The 18,542-nt window shown below is 47.5% G+C and overlaps 1 protein-coding gene across 1 annotated transcript in view; it reads right to left on the bottom strand.

The window, feature by feature from the left end:
• CCDC33 (coiled-coil domain containing 33) overlaps window positions 1-18,542 on the bottom strand; it is a 188,001-nt gene that overhangs the window by 31,529 nt on the left and 137,930 nt on the right. The window contains exons 12-13 of the mRNA XM_069071206.1: window positions 12,327-12,469; window positions 10,172-10,217 (exon numbers count right to left, since the gene is read on the bottom strand). Of these exons, the coding sequence (XP_068927307.1) occupies window positions 10,172-10,217; window positions 12,327-12,469 (189 nt within the window). The remainder of the gene's footprint in view (window positions 1-10,171; window positions 10,218-12,326; window positions 12,470-18,542) is intronic.

Genomic DNA, 18,542 nt, shown 5'->3' on the forward strand with positions numbered 1-18,542 from the left:
AGCAGTAAGCCCTGCTATCTACAGATTCCTCTATAGAAACAAAATTTCAATGTTCCAGAGGGTGTAGCAGAAGCCTAGGAAGAGGAAAAACTTGCATGTGGTCACAGGAGTCAAGGACAATCTGGTCAGAAGAATAGCCTTTGATCAGACCTTGTAACTGATCACTAATAACTAGCATTTGGATGCATTTTGAAAGATAATCCCATAGAGCGTATTGAAAGAAATAGAAACACCTGGGTAGAAGCTAACTGCCTTCCTAACTGGGGATTCAATTGGACAAACATTTAAGTCCGGTGTGTATGGGGGATGGGGAGGGGAAGATGCAAATATTGTCAGGTAACCCAAATCACATGCCACCTGATTTGGAGCCCACCATTAAGCCCCTTTATATTTGTCTTTGTTTTTATCATAAACCCTGTAACTGCTTGTAACAGCTTAAAGGCGTAGTCCTGGGTAAGAGTTACCCAAGGCATAGTTCTGGCCTTTTATCTTTTCTTAAGTTAGAACTTCCCTAAATCAGTAAGTCTTGAAACAGCAGCCTGTATAAGGATTATGGTGCAAGCCTGTACCAAGCAAGGTCCTCCACCCAAGATGTTGACCAAGCAGGGTCCCCCACATCCTTCATGCAGAACATGACCCTGACCTGTTTCATGACCCTAGCCTGTTCAGGAAATTCCACTGCCCCTATGCCCTCCACCCTGTTCTAGGAAGGACTGTGGTCATGTCATTGTACCCTTGAGCCATATTTTCCAAATTAGCCTTGAACTATGGATCCAACCAATGGCTGTTCTTGGCTTTTGTGTGTCACTGCTTATGCTAGCTCCCCTCCCCAAGTGTGGTTTTTGCCTTTATAAGCCTTACCTCTATCCCAGCTCGGGGCTGCCTGATTTGAGTGTATACTCCTGGCAGTTGCACACTTGATCAATAAATCCACAACTAAATTAATCTAAAAACCCAGATCTCAGCTCGATCTTACCCTGGTTCAAATCCCATCTCAGACCCTTACTCTGCACAAATCACAACTTCTGAATCAGTTTCCTCACTTGTAAAATGAGGTTAATAATAACACCTACCTTGCCTTGTTGTTGTGAGGATAAAATAACATGTGTAAAAGTGATCTGAATACTTTTAAGTGATATATAAATGTTGTTACTAGTTATCATCTCTTTGGGGTCCATAAGGCTCCGATAACATATTCTGCTTGTGGTCTACTCATGTCCCTTCCTTTCCTCTCCTCATCTCCCAGCCCACCTCTGCCCTGTCCCTTTATCTTCTATGCTGGAATCTTACATGCCCCATGATTAACAACAGGAGATCATACATTGCCCAGTCTCCAGCGTCTTTTTGAAATGTCAGATATGGGACACCAGTCAGACATGCTTTCTAGGTAATTAACATTTATTATCTGAATTGATTCTCAGAACAACCCTGGGAGGTAGGTCTTCTTGTTATCTCCTGTTTACAGATAAGGCAACTGAGGCAAGCATAGGTTAAGTGACTTGACCAGGGTCACACAGCTAGTAACTGTCTGGGGCCTAATTTAAACTCACATTTTCTGGACTCCAGGCTCAGAATTCTATCCAGGTGCTCCTATATTGAATTCATGGAGGAGTTCTTGGGACCCATGAACCTCAAAGAAGTCTGTAGACAGATTTTGGTGGGTCTATTAACTTGGAGGGCAGCTAGATGGCATAGTGGATAAAGTGCTGTGCCTGGAGTCAGGAAGACCTGAGTTCAAATCTGGACTCAAAAACTTACTAGCTGTGTGACCCTGGGCAAGTCACTTAACCCTGTTTACCTCAGTTTCCTCATCTTTAAAATGATCAGGAGAGAGAAATGGCAAAACATTTCAGTATCTTTGCCAAGAAAACCCCAAATGGAGTTACAGAGGCAGATATGACCGGACAACAAAACTAACTTGGAGGGGAGAAATGATATTTTTATTTCAAAATAGTTTCCTTTGTAATCCTATGTATTTTATTATATGCATTTAAAGCTATGATTCTGAGAAAGAATCCATATATAGGCTCCACTAGAGGGGTGTAGCACACACAAAAGGTACAAACCCTGGGCAGAGAGTGACCTGAGTGTGCCAAATCCTGAAGGCAACTTCATACGAGGTGGTCATTGATCATCTTCTTTCTTCTGGGGCCTGAACTTCCCTATACCTGGAGATCTCTCCCTGAGACCTACTTGCCTCCTTTTCTTCTGGCTCCTGAGACCCAAAAGTATGGAATCGAAGAATCAGAGGGTTTGGAACTAGAAAGAATTTTATAGCTTAGCAAATTGACAGCTGAGGAAACTGAGGCTCAGACAGGTTGGCATTGACTCAAGATGTACAGCTTAAACCTCTAATTCCAGAGTCTACACTGCTTACTGCAATAGGTCCATGCACCCCTTGCCCCTGTTCCCAAGCACCCTATGCCTTTGTATTACACATAATTAGTTAACTAACTACACATCAGTGTCAAATCTTCCTCCTTTGAGCTGCCAAGGAAATGCTAAACAGCTGCCATGTTCCACCTCACGCAGAGCTGAGTTCAACTTGATAACCAGGCCATTCTTCCCAAGTGCCCTTTCCTTATAATCAGCCCTTGGACACTCCCCTCCCTGGCATGCTGCCGCCCTCTGCCAGATAAGGGGCTTGGACTTCACCAGGCCAACTCTAAGAGTCCAACGGTTCCAAATAGGAGGGTTCTATGTATGGCATCAGTGCCCTTTCTGTAGAATGGCTTGGGTCAGGTGGGCTCTGTTTCCTGAGGGGGCTGGGAGCAGAAATCTCTTAGGAAGCTTTGTGATTTTCCTTTCTCAGGGACTCACTGTCCACTTCTGCGAAATGAGGAGGTTGGGCTCATTCTGGTCACTGAGGGAACTTCTAGTTCTGAGTCTTGTCGTCCTTGGGGAGAGAAGTGGTCAGGAGGAGGGAATGGGGCATGACTCAGTGAATGGATCAGAGACAGACTTCCCTGTGTTCACATGGGGCCTTGTGCCAATACAGGCCTGGGCTTGCCTGACTTCATCTGCTACTGGGGAAAAGGTGTGTGTGGGGGGAGGGGACACGGTATTGATGGGTGATAACCACCTTTCCTAGACTCAAGATAAAATGGCAGCTTTTCCCTCTATCTCCCAGTCCTCTCTTAACTCAGATATATCTTCTCCCCCAACACTGGGGCAACCAGGATTGTAGTGCGACCCTATCTAACAACTTTCTCTAATCAAGGCTGTCTGAATAACCTGGTGGCCTTCCCTTTACATCCTGCAGGGCCCATAGCAAGTGGATGGGGCCAGTCAGAGGACAATGCAGGTCCTGGTGGCAGGATGATGTGGGAGCTGGCTTATCTGGTCCAGGGAGGAAAAACATGCAAAGAAGCTGTTTCAGCCTTGATATAAGCCCACCAGTTTTCTCACTATTAGAGATGCCTTTGTTAGTTGGTATCGACTCTCTCAATGGAGGCCTCTGAGCATAGGCTGAATGGCCCCTTGCATAAAAGGGAATCCTTTCCCAGGAATGGGCTGGACTAGATAGCCACTGAAGTCCCTTTTAGCTCTGAAGTTTAATCATCTTTTTTCTGACCATACAGCTCCTCTGGAGAAAGCCTCACCAAGGCAATCCTGGCCTTTTCTGAGGTCTGTTTCATCCACACTCTTTAAAGTTTCAGTCTTCCTCCCCCCCCCCCCCTTCAAGTGTTCTGGGTGGATCTCAGAAGGGAGAAGAAAGTCCCAGTGTGAGGTGGTGAGGTGGGTGGTATGTGCTGTGATGGAAGGGGAATTCAGCATCCTGCCATCCCACCCAGGTTACTCCCCAGCCACTGTCGGAATATACCTTTAAGAGGCCAAAGTTCCAGGGCCTGGTGGAAAGAAGAATGGTATGCAGAAGTGGGTGACTTGTGTGCTCCCCACCTCCACTCTACAACAGCTGGGCTGATAGGACCTTGGGAGAGACCCAGCTGAGATAGGGAAGCAGGGCCGCATTAGCCCTGACCTGCTCAGCCTTGTGTGCCCACATTCACCACCCCCCACACACCCGGCCCCAACATCAGGGCCTCTGCGTCACTGCCAGAGCCTTGGGCTGGACATGCTGCTTGAATAAACAAACTACTTGTGGCAGCCAGTTCCCAACTCAGACTTCTCTCCTTGGCCATGAGCCATACCTCCCCTCCCTTCCCTACCAGTCAGGCAGCCTCTGAATAGAGACCTATCTTCCCATTCTCAGCCTCTGCTGCCTCCTACCAGACAACTTAGACAATGAGATCACTTAGACACCTGGAAGACCGGGAAGGACCTTCTGAGCACTCTCTCTGTCTCTCTCCCTCTGTCTGTCTCTCTGCCTCTGCCTCTGTCTCTGTCTCTCCCTATGCACTGAGAAAGCAACTACTATGTACCAGAGGGTGTTAGGTGCTAAAGATGTGGAGACAAAAATGCAAGAGTTCCTGTTGTTATTCTATTGAGGAGAAACAAAATACACATATCAGTAAATGAATAATTCACACAAAATAAATAATTTTGCAGGGACGGGGGAGGGGAAGGCACCAACAAACCACTGAGGGAATCAGGATATCCTCCTATAAGAGATGACCCTGGAGTTGAACCCTGAAGTCAAACAATCATTCTCTAAGGAGTCACAGAGGAGAGAGTAAAGCTGTACAAAGACACGGAGATGGGAAATGGAGCAGACAGCCGGCTGGTTAGTTTGACTGTATCATAGAATGTCTGAAGGGGAGAAATATTGGACAAGCCTGGAAAGAGTCAGACTTCAAGGAGCCTTAAATGCCAAATGGAAAAGTCTGTGCTTTACCCCAAAGGTAAGAGGTAGCAGTTGGAACTTCTTGACCAGGGGGTAACTTGATCAGACCTGTGCTTTAGGAATATCAGCCCTCCTTCTCTGCCCCTGTTCCCAGACATCCCAACACCCTGTTCCAGGCAGAAATGAGAGTTTGTTTCCCATCCCCCCTCCTTCTCTCCCTCTACCAACTCCTTTTTCTACCAGGTTCTAAGAACCCTAAGATGCCCAAGTCTTTTTTTTGGCAGGATGGATAGTACCTTCTCCCTGAGGCAGGAGAGACACTGAGGTCAATGCTGAAACTCAGAGAAAAGAATCACAGGACTATAAAATAATTGATTTAGCCTTGGAAGGGATCGATCGTAGAGATAGAGAATGAGCCCTATCTTGTGCAGAAGAGAAAACTAGCCCAGAGAGGCGACTTCACACAGGCAGTAAGTCACTGATCTGGGATTTGAACCCAGGTCTTCTTTAAGTTCCTATGAGACTTACTGTGTTGGGCAGTTTAGAACTTTATTCATTCATTCATTTGTTCATTCATTCATTCAGTCACGTTTGGTCTTGTCTTATTCTCTATGTTCTGAGACATGAGGTTCGGTACGGGTCATATGCTTGTTGATGGCTGGCACGATGTGTACAGTGCTAGGAAAGTCAATAAGCATTTATAATGTGCAAGGTACAAGGGATACAAAAATTAAATCCAAACAGTCCCTTCCATCAAGGAGCTCACCTCCGCCTGTGGGGAAGCAACACGCAGCACAGACGAGGAAAAAGACAAAGTAAATGTAAAGCAATGTGGGGAAAGTAGGAGGACCCTAATGACTGGGTGTGGGAGGATCAGGAAAGGACTCATGAAAGAGGCACAGGAGGAAACGGCACTTGAGGCAGAGCTGAGGAGAGCATTCCAGGCTGTCCAGTGTAATGTTGCCTACAGGGAGCAGGGACTGGGCTGATTTGGTTGGAAAACAGGATCCATGAGGGGGAATGATGTTAAATCTGGAAAGATCAGTTAGACTCAGACTGGGATGAACATTAAATCTCAAAGGAATCTTAAAGCCCTCTCAAGAAATGCTAGGTCATCCTCACTAACTAGAGTAGACTTCACATGGTGATTGAAAGGACAATATTTTAAGCATCAACTTGGGTGCTATGGGCAAAGAAATGATCACCTATTGGTCAAATGGACCAATAAATTCTGCTTTAACAAAACTTCTCATGCCTATTTCCAACTCTGCCCACCCCATCTCCCCCCCCCCCCCAAATATACAAGGTCTCATTACCAGACACCTGGACTATTGCAACAGCTTCCATTAGTCAACCAACAAGCCGTTATTAAGCTATGCTGTGCTAGGCACCAGAGATACAAGGATGAAAGCAAAGCAGTCCCTGCCTTCAAGGAGCTTACAATCTAACCTCCATTCCCTCCCCTCTTTTCACACCACTGCCAGACTAACATTCCTCATGTATTAATTTGGTCACAGTCGACTCTTCGCTCAAAAAAACTCTTCAGGACCTCCTCCCTCCCTAGTGCTCATTGGGTAAATACATAAAATTTGTTTATAGAGTAAGGTTTACAAAGCACTTTCCTCTCAGCAACCCTGCAAAGTAGGAATGCAAATACACAAGAGATTTGTGATTCAGTCATCCCTAGGTACTCCCAAGGGGACCACTCCCTTCACTGACACAGATTACAACCTGTCATTGGTTTAGTACTACATCCTAGGGAGTTGCTGGAGGCAAAGGAAAGCGAAGTAAGTGACTTGTCTAGGGTCACACATATAGTAGGTGCCAGGACCAGACATTAAAACCCGGTCTTCCTTACCAAGCTATCCCCTGTGCTATGCTATGATAGCTGACATTCTCATAGCACTTAAAGGTTTGCAAAGTGTGTTACAAATATCATCTCATTTGATCCTCCCAGAGATTTCGGGTGATGGGTGCTGTTCTTTCCCCCATTTTTCGAAGTAGGAAACTGAGACCAAGAAAGTTAAGTTACATGATCAGGAAGTCACAGCTAAGGAAGTGTCTGAGGCTGGATTTGAACTCAGGTCTTCCTGCCTCCAAGCCATGCCATACTGTGAGGTAGATAGCAGAATAGTAACAGTAGCTGGCATTTCTAGGCACCTTAAGATTTCAAAGTACTTTAGGTATGGGATTCTCATTTGATGGGGACCACAGGTGTTATCATCTGAATTTTACAAATGAGGAAAATGAGGCTTAGAGATATTAAGTTGACTTGTGAGAGGTAGAAATTAAACCCAGGTCTCTTGACTCCGAGTCAAATGCCATTTCTGGGCTACCACGGTGCCTTAAAAAAAACACGTTAGGCCGGCGATCAAAGCCTACACAGCTTAGCACACATCTCTGCCTTGGGACTTCATCCCATCTCATTTCCTAACTTGTTCTCTTTTCGTCCCCCACGGCCACCCCCAGCTCTGCTAAGCAGGGCAGACTCTCATCCCTTGGCTTGAAGTTGAGGATGAGCTGACTTCTCTCCAGAGAGGCCCTGTTCTGCCCTCACTGGGCACCTGTTCCAGCAGGTAGCTCTGAGTCTCAAGCCTTCTGGGCGCTTCTCTCTTTGCCCAGCAGAGGGAGGCCATCTCCCACACATGATCCTGCCTCAGGCTTTGACCGGTTCTATCTGGAGGATCTGGGAGCTACTTTGGAGCTGGAGGGAAGTGGGATTTGAGCACCTTAAGAACCCTGATTTATGGACCCTTTCCTATGGTGGAAGGTGTGGAGGGAGCTCCAGGGACTGAGCCTTCTAAACATCCATCTCCTCCTCTCCCCCACCAGCTTGAAGGTGGAAATCATGGTGTACTTAAGAGTAAGAACGGCTGGGCTTGAATCCTGCCCACTCCTTGTTCGGCCTTGGGTAAATCATTCCCCCTTTGGGCCTTATCCATAAAATGAGTAAATTGGATTAGATGCCCTCTAAGCTGTCTATGATTCTAGAGAAACTCCCCAAGCCCCATCTGTACCTCTGTTCTCAGACCGGTGTCTCTAATCCCTAGTGAGAGGTAGCCATGGCTTAGTGAAGTGGTGGAGAGAGCCTGGACCCAGGATCTGGGTTCGAATCCCGATTCTGATGTTTATTAGCTGTGTAACCAAGGACAAGTTGCCTAATTGCTTTGTGCCTCAGTTTCCACATCTGTTAAATAGTGGGGAAAGTGCCATGTGAACCTTATCCTAATAGAAACAGAAGCATTTATTGTTGCTATCTACCAGCCTAGGAAAAAAACGAATCGGCTTGGAAGGAAACCTAGAGAAATGGGATCCACTCAGTCCCACCCCTAAGTTTGAAGTGACCAATATTCACACCATCTATTCTTGCACAATTTCTTTCATTATTATGTTTCTTTCTTCAACTTTCTTTATTCTATTTATTCTTCACTTTTTTTCCCAGAGAAACCTGAAGAAACCTGGGTTCTGGTAGGGGCTCTATTCCTTTCCTGGGTGACCTTAGGCAAGTCAATTTGACTTTTCTAACCATAGTTTCTTTATCTGGAAAACATGGAATAAGCTGGGCCCTGCTTGACTTACTCTGCCTCAGAGGGCTCTGGGAAAGACTGAAGGAGAGAAGGAATAAAATAAGAAAATTATGGTCATTCAACATCATAAGTTATTAGAAGCTCCCTTGGCAAATTCTCCTCCCTCACTTGATTGATGGGAAAATGAAGCCCAGAATCACCCCTCCCCTCCTCAGTCTATAACTTGGATCCCATCTGAATGTCCTTTGAACGCTTGGAAACTCCTAGTATAGTGGTGTGCACAGTAGGCATTCAGTAAACATTTATGAGTCATGGATTCAAGTACAATGTGTAAATATGAATTATTCCATGGGCAAGGAGCCTCACTGGGAAAGCTGGGAAAGCATCACAGAGTAATCGAGGTGAGTAGAGTGAGGGGAGAACCACAGGCCCGGGGCACCTCTAAGGTAAGACAGATGGTGTCTTGTGAGCACTTATGTGGAGGCATTCACAAGCAGGAACACATGTGCTTTCACACCCAGAGCTCTCTGAAATCCAGGGGGAAGTGGGGAGAGCTGTTAACCCCCTCCAGGCAGAAGCCCTGTCTCTCACTGTCTGGGGTGGGGTGCGAGCAAAAAAAACACAACAAACCATTGTTTCCAGCTATAGAGGAATGAACTTTACGGCAGCATTACTGCACCTTTTAGAGGCTGGAAAACCGAGGAAGGGGGGGGGGGATTTTTTCACCCAGGGAAGCCACTGAACAACACAAGCCAGATCTGGTCTTCAGATTCTACAAGGGCTTTTGAGCTATGTGACTTTTAATCATTCAGCTGGAATTCTGGTCAGTCAGTAAGTCAACTAGTATTTATTAAGTGCTGGCTATGGGGAAGGAAAGATGCCCCCAGCTTAATTCTCTACCTCTCTTCTGGTGAATTTTCCCTTCCATCCAGCACCGAGTCTGATAGAAGGAGCACACGGACACCTCAATGCCCTCACTTTGTGGAAGAGGGAAAGGGAGGCTAAGGAAGAGGAGGTGATTTGCCTAAGGTCACATAAGGAGTTAATTATCAGAGGTAGGATTTGAATCCATGTCCTATGATGACTGGGAATTGTATGTAGGTCTGATATCTAGTTGTTGCCTGACTCTGTGAGTGTGTGTGTGAGAGAGACAGAGACAAAGAGACAGAGAGAGAGACAGAGAGACAGAGGGGAGAGAGACAGACAGAGGGAGAGAAAGAGCGAGGAGAGAAAGAGAGAGGAGGAGAGGGAGAAAGAGAGGAGAGAGAAAAACAGAGACAGAGAGAGAAAAAGAGACAGAGAGAGAGAGGAGAGAGAAAGAGAGGAGAGAGAAAAACAGAGACAGAGAGAGAGAGAAAAACAGAGACAGAGAAAGAGAGAGGAGAGGGAGAGGAGGGAAAGAAGGGGGAGAGGGAGGGAGGGAGAGTTGGGATTTCATCAGTGTAAGGGAACCAATCCATAATAAACTGAGGCCATGGGGGTTAAGTAACATGTCCAAGGTCACCTAGATAGGTGGAGGAGGTAGGTTTTGAACTCAGCTTTTCTTACTAAAGAGATGTTTCTACCACACTGCCCTGATATTCCCACCTAACCGGAGGACCATTCAGCTCAGTTGCTAGCTGGTCTTCTCTGGCCTTCACACTCAGCTTGTCTTCCCTTTTCTCCCTTCTCTGTGTCACCTTTAGACTTTCAGAGGAAATTCTCTCCTTGCCAATATTTTCCCTTTGTACCCACTCATGCACTTGAAGGATCTCAAAGCACCCCTAAACAGTCAGAGGCACAGATCAACACAGGAAGCACCTGCCTTTGGGGGTAGACTTAGGACATGGAGCTGGCAGTGGTGCCCAGGGGAGGACCCAGAGTTCTGTCTGCCTAGTGCGTAGACCTCAGAGCTACTCACCTCATTCTGATGGTCTTGGCTGTCTGAGGGTTCCAAATAACAAAGACTGTGGAGAATGAGAAGGTGGCGAGTCACAAGAGGGAACTGGAGGGCCCAGACCACTTTAGACTATAAGCTCCCTGAGGAGCTAGAAGGAGATGCTCCCTGAAGGGGGCTCCATTCCCATTCTGTACAATGACCAGCTCCTTGGTCTAGCAATGATTGACCCCTTGCCGCCTTCGCAGAGCTCAGCCTCACCTATATGTCCTCCAGCCCGCCAATCTGGCCCTCCTCCCTGCCTGAAAGCCCTGGGCCCATGGATTCCTCCCGTGTTCCCTCAGATTCTCAAAACGAGCTTTGGCCTTTGGAAGTCAAACCTGTCCCCTGGCTGATTCACCTCTAGGCTCCACTGCTTCCATCATTTTCCCCCTTATCCACTCCCCAGTCTTCTTTTTCTTCAGGTATCTCACTTGCCTGGCACAGACATATTTTCCCATATCCTTTTTTTTCTGACTTTTTAACTTCACAGGATTGGGCCCATCTCCTCCAGGAAGTCTTCCTTGACATACAGTGACCAAACACTAACCCTACATCTCAGCATTTTCCCTCAGCATAATCACAACGTAGGGTCACTCTCTCTCTCCCCCTCTCCATCTCTCTCTTTCTCCCCCTCTGTCTCTCCTTGTCCCTCTCCATCTCTCCCCCTCACCATCTCTCTCTGTCTCTGTCCCTCTCCTCCTCTCTCTTTTCTTCTCCCTCTCTCTGTCTCTTCCTCTCTCCCCTTCTCCCTCTCCATCTCTGTCTCTCTCTGTTCTTCCCTCCTCTCTCCCTCCCCTCTCTTCCCCCCTCCCTTTTCCCTCTTCTCCTCTATCTTTCCCCTTTCTCCCCCTCTCTCCATCCCTTTTCTCCCTCCCCCTCTGCCCTGTCTTCCCCCCTCCTCTTTCCTTCTCCTCTTTCTCCCTTCTCTCTTCATCTGTCTTCTTCTCTCCCCCTCTCCCTCTCCATCTCTGTCTTTTTCTGTCTCCTGCTCCCCCTCCCCTTCTCTCCCTCTTCCTTCTCTCTCCTTCCACCCTCCTTCTTTCTTCCTCCTCCCCTTCCCTAACCCTGACTTCATCTTTTCTCTCCCTTCCTCCTCTTCTCTTTAGACTATAAGCTCCCTGAGGACAGAAATATGGCCTTATTTCTCCCCTGTACTGCCAGAGGTCTCAGTACAGGGACAGGGTGTTGCTGAGAACTCACTTGACTCACTCACTGTTGGTAGTAAAGAAACAAACATAGTCGAGGCATCTTGGTTCTGGCTCCGTTAATTTAGAGCATATGATAACTAACAGTTTCCCTTCGTGCTTTTGATGAAGAAAGGTCCCAAGTAGCCGAATAAGGGCACAAATGAGGTTGCCTGGGAAATGCGCAAATGGCTTGAGATGCCAGATTATTCTCGTGCACTTTGACATGACCCATTCACTGATACAGCCTCTAAGACAGCACAGAGGGGCTAAGATGTAATTCTTAGTTATCTGATTGTCCTGTGAGTCCTGCATCCGTCTCTAGCTCTTAAAGCAGGTGGCTGGAGGGTCGGCCACCATGAAGCAGCACTTTATGGATCGAAAGTCAGAGGTCATTTAGTCCCATCCTCTCATTTTACAGATAAGGAAACCAAGGCGCAGGCAAGCTAAGTGACTTGCCCAAGCTCACACAGCTAGAAATTGATGTAGGTAGGGTTCAAACCCAGGCTTTCTGACTCAAGATCCGGGAGATTTCTGCTGATCTGCTCTGCCTTTGCTCTTTGTTACTATCAGTGCTTCACAGGACCCCAGATTTAGAACTGGAAGGGATCCCAGAGATCAACTAGTCCGAGCCATTCATTGTACAGATGAGAAAACTGAGACTCAGAGAGAAGTACATAGGAGGTCCATAACAGAGTTGGGATTTGAACCTAGATCTTGAATCCAGACTTTTTCCTTACTACAATAAGCTGCCAGTACCCAAAGTTGAGTTTGAAACTAATAAGCCTAGATTTGAGAAAAATATTTGACAATCCTGCCAGCAACATTCTAAATTTGTGAGTGGAATTGGGATCCATTAGCTCTGGACAGGGCTTGTGTGGGTGCTGGCCCTGAGCTCCCCGAGGGCCCTGCCCTCATGCCCACCCCCCCTCCAGCTCTGAGGCCCTCCCTACCTGCGATGCAGATGCACCTTCTCACAGGGCACGTGGGAGTACTCATTTATCTCTTCATAGGGCCACACCGTGAAGGGCTGGGACCTTGACTGGATCTTGTGTATAGCCTTCTGATATGGCCAACGTGGGCTGAAATCTTCCAGCTGTGAAACCCAATCAAGCCACTGGTCACCAGCCTGTAGTCTGGGTAAGCCCTTTTTGCCCTGTCATTTCACCTCATCCCAGAGCCCTCTATCTACAGGATGGAGTTCCCAGGAAAGGGAACCCTTGTTCTAGGAGACAAAGTGGAGACACATTGAGAAGATCAAATCATCTAAGGACGATGTGTCCTTAGGTTGGGTTGGCCTCACCTCCTCGGAGAGGCTAACTGTCTGCTGTAGCACAGAGAGTCAGGTCCATGAGGGGGCTTGGTGAGAGCTAGTTGGGTGAGGGAACATTTTCCCCTATAGTGGCTTAAACTTTTTTTTTTTCCTTTTGGACCCAACCTGTGATTTCATGGTTTAGGGAAATCCCAATGAGGAATTTCCCTCTTCTAGTGCAGTGACTTGCCCGGGGATCACACAATGGGTAGAATCTGAACCTTAGTTTTCCTGACTGTAAGGTCAGCTCCCTAAACTATACGACCATCTGTTAAGCTGCCACCAACAGGGCTTGGAAAAGCAGATGTCAGTGCCCTGGAATTAAGGATGTCTGCTCCTCCAAGGGGAGAAAGTCACCTTAGAAAGGGGTCTTTCTCCACCTAGAGGGGCCAGGAGGGGGATGAGGGGCAGAGATGGGGGGCCATTGGCGACTTGTTGGCTCTTCATGGTGTCGTCTGCTCCCTCCCTCCCCAGTCCTTCCCTCAGTCCCCTCAAGGGTGGGGAGGGGTGGAAAGGGAGGACCCAGGGGAGTGCTCTTCTTGGCCTTTGGGGTGAAGCACCATATTTCATAGGAACAAAGCGTCTTCTCTATAGACATATTCAGGCCATGTCACCCTGGGCAAGTCACTTATTATCTCATTGGCAGAAGTTCCGATTTCAGAGTGAACACTTGTTTTGCAAAGCAGTTCATCTCTTTTTCCTGCCCCTCCAGTCAAGGATCCCCTTATTTGTTAAGTACAAGCTGTAAGCCCAAGCCAGGAAGGAATTTGGGAGGAGGAGGAGAGACCCACATAAATTGAAGAGCAGAGACTAGGGACTAGAATTCCAGGGCTCAGATTCTGATTAGAAACCAGGGAAGAGAGAGCCCAGTGTGCATCAGGGTGTGGAGTAGACAGAAGCAGCAGGGGGTACGGCATGCAGAAACATCCTCAGAAGGGAAAGATCTGGAAGGGTGTGGGAAACAGGACAGGGAGGACAGCAAGGCCACTGGCTTGGATGGCCAGAGTGTCTGTGTAAGAGCACAATGGCAGACAGATTTCGAGAAAGCCTTTGGGGTGAGTGGTGGCCTTGAATGCTGGGCTGAGGAGTTTCAGAGACAGTGGAAAGTATACTGGTCTGGGAAGAGAGGAAATCTGGATTCTAATCTTGATTCTATCACTAACCAGCTGAGTGACCCTAGGTGTCATTTCTCTTCCTCTGGGTCTCAGTTTCCACATGGATAAAATAGCAGGTGTATGGGGGGTGTCTGATTAGATGGTCTCTAATCTTCCTTATAGCACTGAGATCCCCTGTTCTGAAGGCTGTAGGGGGGCCATGCATGGTTTTTAAGCTGGTAGATATTGGGCTGCCTGCGTCTCCTGGTCCTTCCCCTGCCCCTCTCTAGCCTTGTGCAGGTTTAATCTCCCTGTTCTCAGCACCTGGAATCTTGGGCCTCCTTGGATCTAAAAACCAGCAGCCTGTGTCCAGTTGGACTTAATGTCAGGATCTCAATTCCTCTGCTAACAACATGCAAATACATGCAGATGGAAGCTTTAGATTAGGTTACCATCATGGTGAGGGGGTGGGGGTGGATGGGAACAATACACATTGAGTTGTCTCAGCCAGCTTTTAGCTGAGGAAGAGATTGAAGGTTCTTTGTTCAATCCCATTCAAGAGTTAGAAAAAAAGGAGCAAAAAAGAGGTAATTCCAGTACATTTTCCCTTCTCCTTTTAAAGCCCACCTACTTTGCCTGAACATGCTTTTGTGAATTTGCTATTATAGTTTTAATGGTGAATGGAGAGGGGGTGGGGTAGGAGTGGGAAAAAGCAATAGCTCCCCTTTCTAAAGCTCTCTAAGCAGACTCTGCTCCAGAAGGCAAACAATGCAACTAGGATCAAAACCACCATCACCCCCATTTTATAAACAGGGAAAATGAGGCTCATGCAGGTGAGTTTGTTGTTTTCCCAATGGCACACAAACCAACCAGCATCAGAGTCAGGACTGAAATCCACAGCTCACCAAGTCCATTGTTCTTTTTACGCCTCCACACTGCCCCTCATGTGTTTCTCCCAGGTGTTCCAAGTTTCCTCATCAGTAAAATGAAAGGGGGTTGAATATCTAGATCCTAGGATTTGCTCCTCACCCTGCTCTACCAGAAACCCTTTTCTTTTACCCCATGTATGCCACTCTCAGATCCTCCCATCCTTCAAGGCTCAGCTCTATCTCAAAGTCTTCCTCTTTTGAGAAGCCTTTCCTGACCAACACAGCCCCAAGGGAGCTCTACCTTTGCTAAATGTCTTTGCCATTCATCGGCCAGCCTTCAGTACCATTGCCAGGCTCAGGGGAAATGGTGCTGCCTCATAAAGTGGGGGGAGGGGAAGGGAGACCCTTCTACACCTCCTAACACTTTCCTACAACTCTGTCCATAAGAGGAATGCCTGCATTTACCTCTTAGAACACACAGTGTGGAGGGTTATTGAAAAACCTCAGAGAGAGAAGAGATCCCTGAGGCCATCTTCCCTAAAACAAAAACTCCCTGTACAAAATTCCCAATGAGTGGCCATTCAGTCTCTCCTTGCAAACATCCAGTGACAAGGAGAAGCTCACTAGTTCTCAAAGCAGCCAATTCTGTTTTGATCGCCCTAATTACTATCTCATCATTTGTCTTTGGTCTATCCTCCTAACCAAACGATGTGCTCCCTGGGCAGGGCTATGTCTTCTCTTGCTGCCTGCCCCACAGAAGCAGAGAAGCTTGGGGAGGATGTGTGGGTTTACTACATCAGTAATATTCAAGAGAGGGAGAAGGGGAGTCATTTGACTGTATACCTTTATCTTCACCTTCAATTGGTCCCTGTTCCATTTCCATAGAACTCCTGGATCTCTTACTGGTTATACATCACAAATCAACACTTCCTCCTCTCCTTCCACCAAGCACATCCTGAGCTCCATCTCCTAGCTGTGATACAGTGATTGCAGGGTCTGCAATGGACCTTCCTTAAGCCAATGGGGAAATCGAAACCCAGCCATGTTGAATGACTCGCCCTGGGTGACCCAGGTAGTGATCCTCAGAATCAGGATTTGAACCCAGGTCCCCTGACTCCAGAGTCTTTTCACTGTGTGGCTCATCACCCCAGAGGCACTGAGGTGGAGTCACAAGGTGGAGCAGAGGACCATTGTCCTCAACTCTTGTCCAGGTCCTGGTGTCCCCAGCTCACCCCTTAGATGTTCCTTTCCTGCCTCTTACATCATATCTAAACACAGCTAGGTTCCAAAACAACCTTGTTCTTATAGGCTCTCACTCTCAAACTCCCTGCCCTTTTCCCATCTTGTTTTGCTTTATGTGAACTAGGTTTCCCTTCTACCAATGCCCCCCCCCAAACCCCAACTCTTCAACCCTTGCTTTGAACTCTTATCTTCTAGGAAGGCTTCCTACACTAATCACACACAGATCTCAACAACCTCTTTCCTTGACTGCTTTGGTGCCAGACATCCTGAGAGTTCAAGACAAAGCTTACATATGGGGAACTTTCTGGGCTAGGAGCTGGATGAACCAGCCATTTCTGGATGGGAAAGTCAAGGTGACTAAGGAAAAGGGAGAAGGGGAATAATCGGTCCACAATGGGATGACTGCTACAAGGAGGTATTAGAATCATCGAGCATCACATTCTTCCCTCTCCCTATCAGATCTCTTGGGCCATGAGGAATTTCCCTGACCATCTTAGGTCAGGACAGGTGGCCCCCATCCTCCTCTCTCTCCAAGATTCAAAAGGTTTGCCATCCTCCAGGACCCCCTAGCACCCCTAATTTCATCCCTTCAGTTTGATTCAATACCTACATTGGATGACTCTGGCCGGTAGTAGTAGGCCATTTGCTGTGGTCATTGGGTCCATGACATGGTCCACATCTGCCTGGGCTCTCCTTGTAATCTGTCGCTACTGGTACTAGACTCACACCTTCCTCCCACCCCAGAGGACACCTTCCCCAGCTCTGAAATGCTTCACTCTTGTTGCCAGGTAACACTATCCCAACACATCTACCCTGGAACGCATCGACATCCACTTCCCCCAGTGTCTATCCCTCATTGGGATTTGCCCCCAACAGCCTCTATTCCAAAGCCTATAGCCAGGAGGGTCAGACTTACTGTGGGGGTGACAGAAACAGGGGGGATTTCATCTGGGTCAGGGTCAGCCTGAGATGCTGGAGGAAGAGGGGAGTCTGGTGCCAGCATACTTTTCCTTCAGTTGTTAGCGTCTCTCAGGCGCTGATTCCCTGGAGCTGTTACTACAACAAGGCTCCCTGCCCAATGACAGCAGAGTGGGAGGCAGGTGAAGCTCAGCTCTTCTGAGGCCTGAACTGGCACCACTCCAGGGAAGCTGGAGAGAGCTGGGGGGAGCCGCATGAGGGAGAAGGGTGGCCTGCAGAAACAGGGCCCAAGGGAAGAGTCATGTTGGCACCTAGACAGGACTCAGGGATGAGGAGGACTGGGGGAGAAACCCAGGTCTCTTACCAAAGAGGGATAGAGGTGGATGTTTTGATTGATAGGCTGGTGAGCTTGGGGTCAATGCCTAGGCAAATTATAGACCTTGTTCCTAAAAGGATGGTTTGTGAGCACTGAGAAATGAAAGGGATCATGCATTAGAGCCAGCATGGAATCTTTAAGAACAGATCAGCTTCTTTTTCCTTCTTATCAGAGTTCCTGGGTTCCACAAAAGTCCTACCATGGTGCTGTGTCATGGAGTTGAGGTAGCGATAGTTTCTTAAGAGTGATAAGCACAAGTTCTAGCTGAAAACACACATTAGAGGACCTGGGTTCTAATCCCAGCTCTGTCACTTACTACCTGTAAGACCTTAGGTCATTCTATCTCACTGGGCCTCAGTTTCCCCAATTGTAAAAGGAGGGGGTTGGACTGGATGACCTCTGAGGGCCCTTCCAACTCTGCATCTTTGATCCTACAAAGTTGGAGAGGCATAGAAGTTCCAGCTTCCCTGGAGTGGTGCCAGTTCAGGTTGAATAAATGGTTTGATGTTAGGAAAAATTAAGCCATAGTGACTGGCTATTTAAAAGTGGGATGAGATGCTTCTGAAGGTTGCAGCAACCTCATCTCTGCTTTCCTCTTGATGGTCCTAACATAGGACCACAGTATAGAATCCTTTAGATGTTTATAGTTGTTTCTAGACGTGTCTTCATACCAAAGTAGAGGATGGAGACATTTGGTATAGTAAAGGCACTCAGGTGGTCCAGGGGGGAAGCCTTGAGGATCTCTCCAATTGGAAGAGGACCTTTGGGTATTGGATCATCAGATGCTCAGGCCTAGGGGATCAGTATAAAGAATGCTGGATTTGAAGTTAGAAAACCTGGGTTCAAATCCTGCATCTCTTCCCTCTTCTCTCTTCTCCTCCCCCTCCCACTGCTACCCTGCTCTGCCAGTTACTCCTTATGTGATCTCAAGCAAGTCATTTAACCTGTCTGGGTCCCAGTTTCCTCATCTGTATAATGAGGCAGTTGGACTAGCTGACCTCTAAAATTCCTTGGAGTTCTGGTTACTGCCTTCCCATACTTCTCAACCTCTGCTAGGCATGAGACCATGACAGGGAAGAGCCTCTTCTTACCCTCTTCTCCTCTCTTCTCCTCATTTTGGGTGGAACAGACTGAGTCATGCAGGAAGGGCTATCACATAGGCATTGATAGATTGTGATATTGTGGGCCGCATCACGGATTGCATTACGTTGTCTTCCCCCTCGAACCCGGCCCCCTCAAACCTTCCCTGCTATTTTCAAGGTCCAGATTCAGAGCCTGTGTCGTTTTCAACTTCACTCTTTCCCATCTTCCCTCTCCACTCAGTGTCGTTTTCAACTTCACTCTTTCCCATCTCCTCT

Source organism: Petaurus breviceps, unplaced genomic scaffold (assembly GCF_028583685.1).
Source record: "Petaurus breviceps papuanus isolate PSGF00001 unplaced genomic scaffold, PetGlider_PUasm1.0 90825, whole genome shotgun sequence".
Taxonomy (NCBI): Eukaryota; Metazoa; Chordata; class Mammalia; order Diprotodontia; family Petauridae; genus Petaurus; species Petaurus breviceps.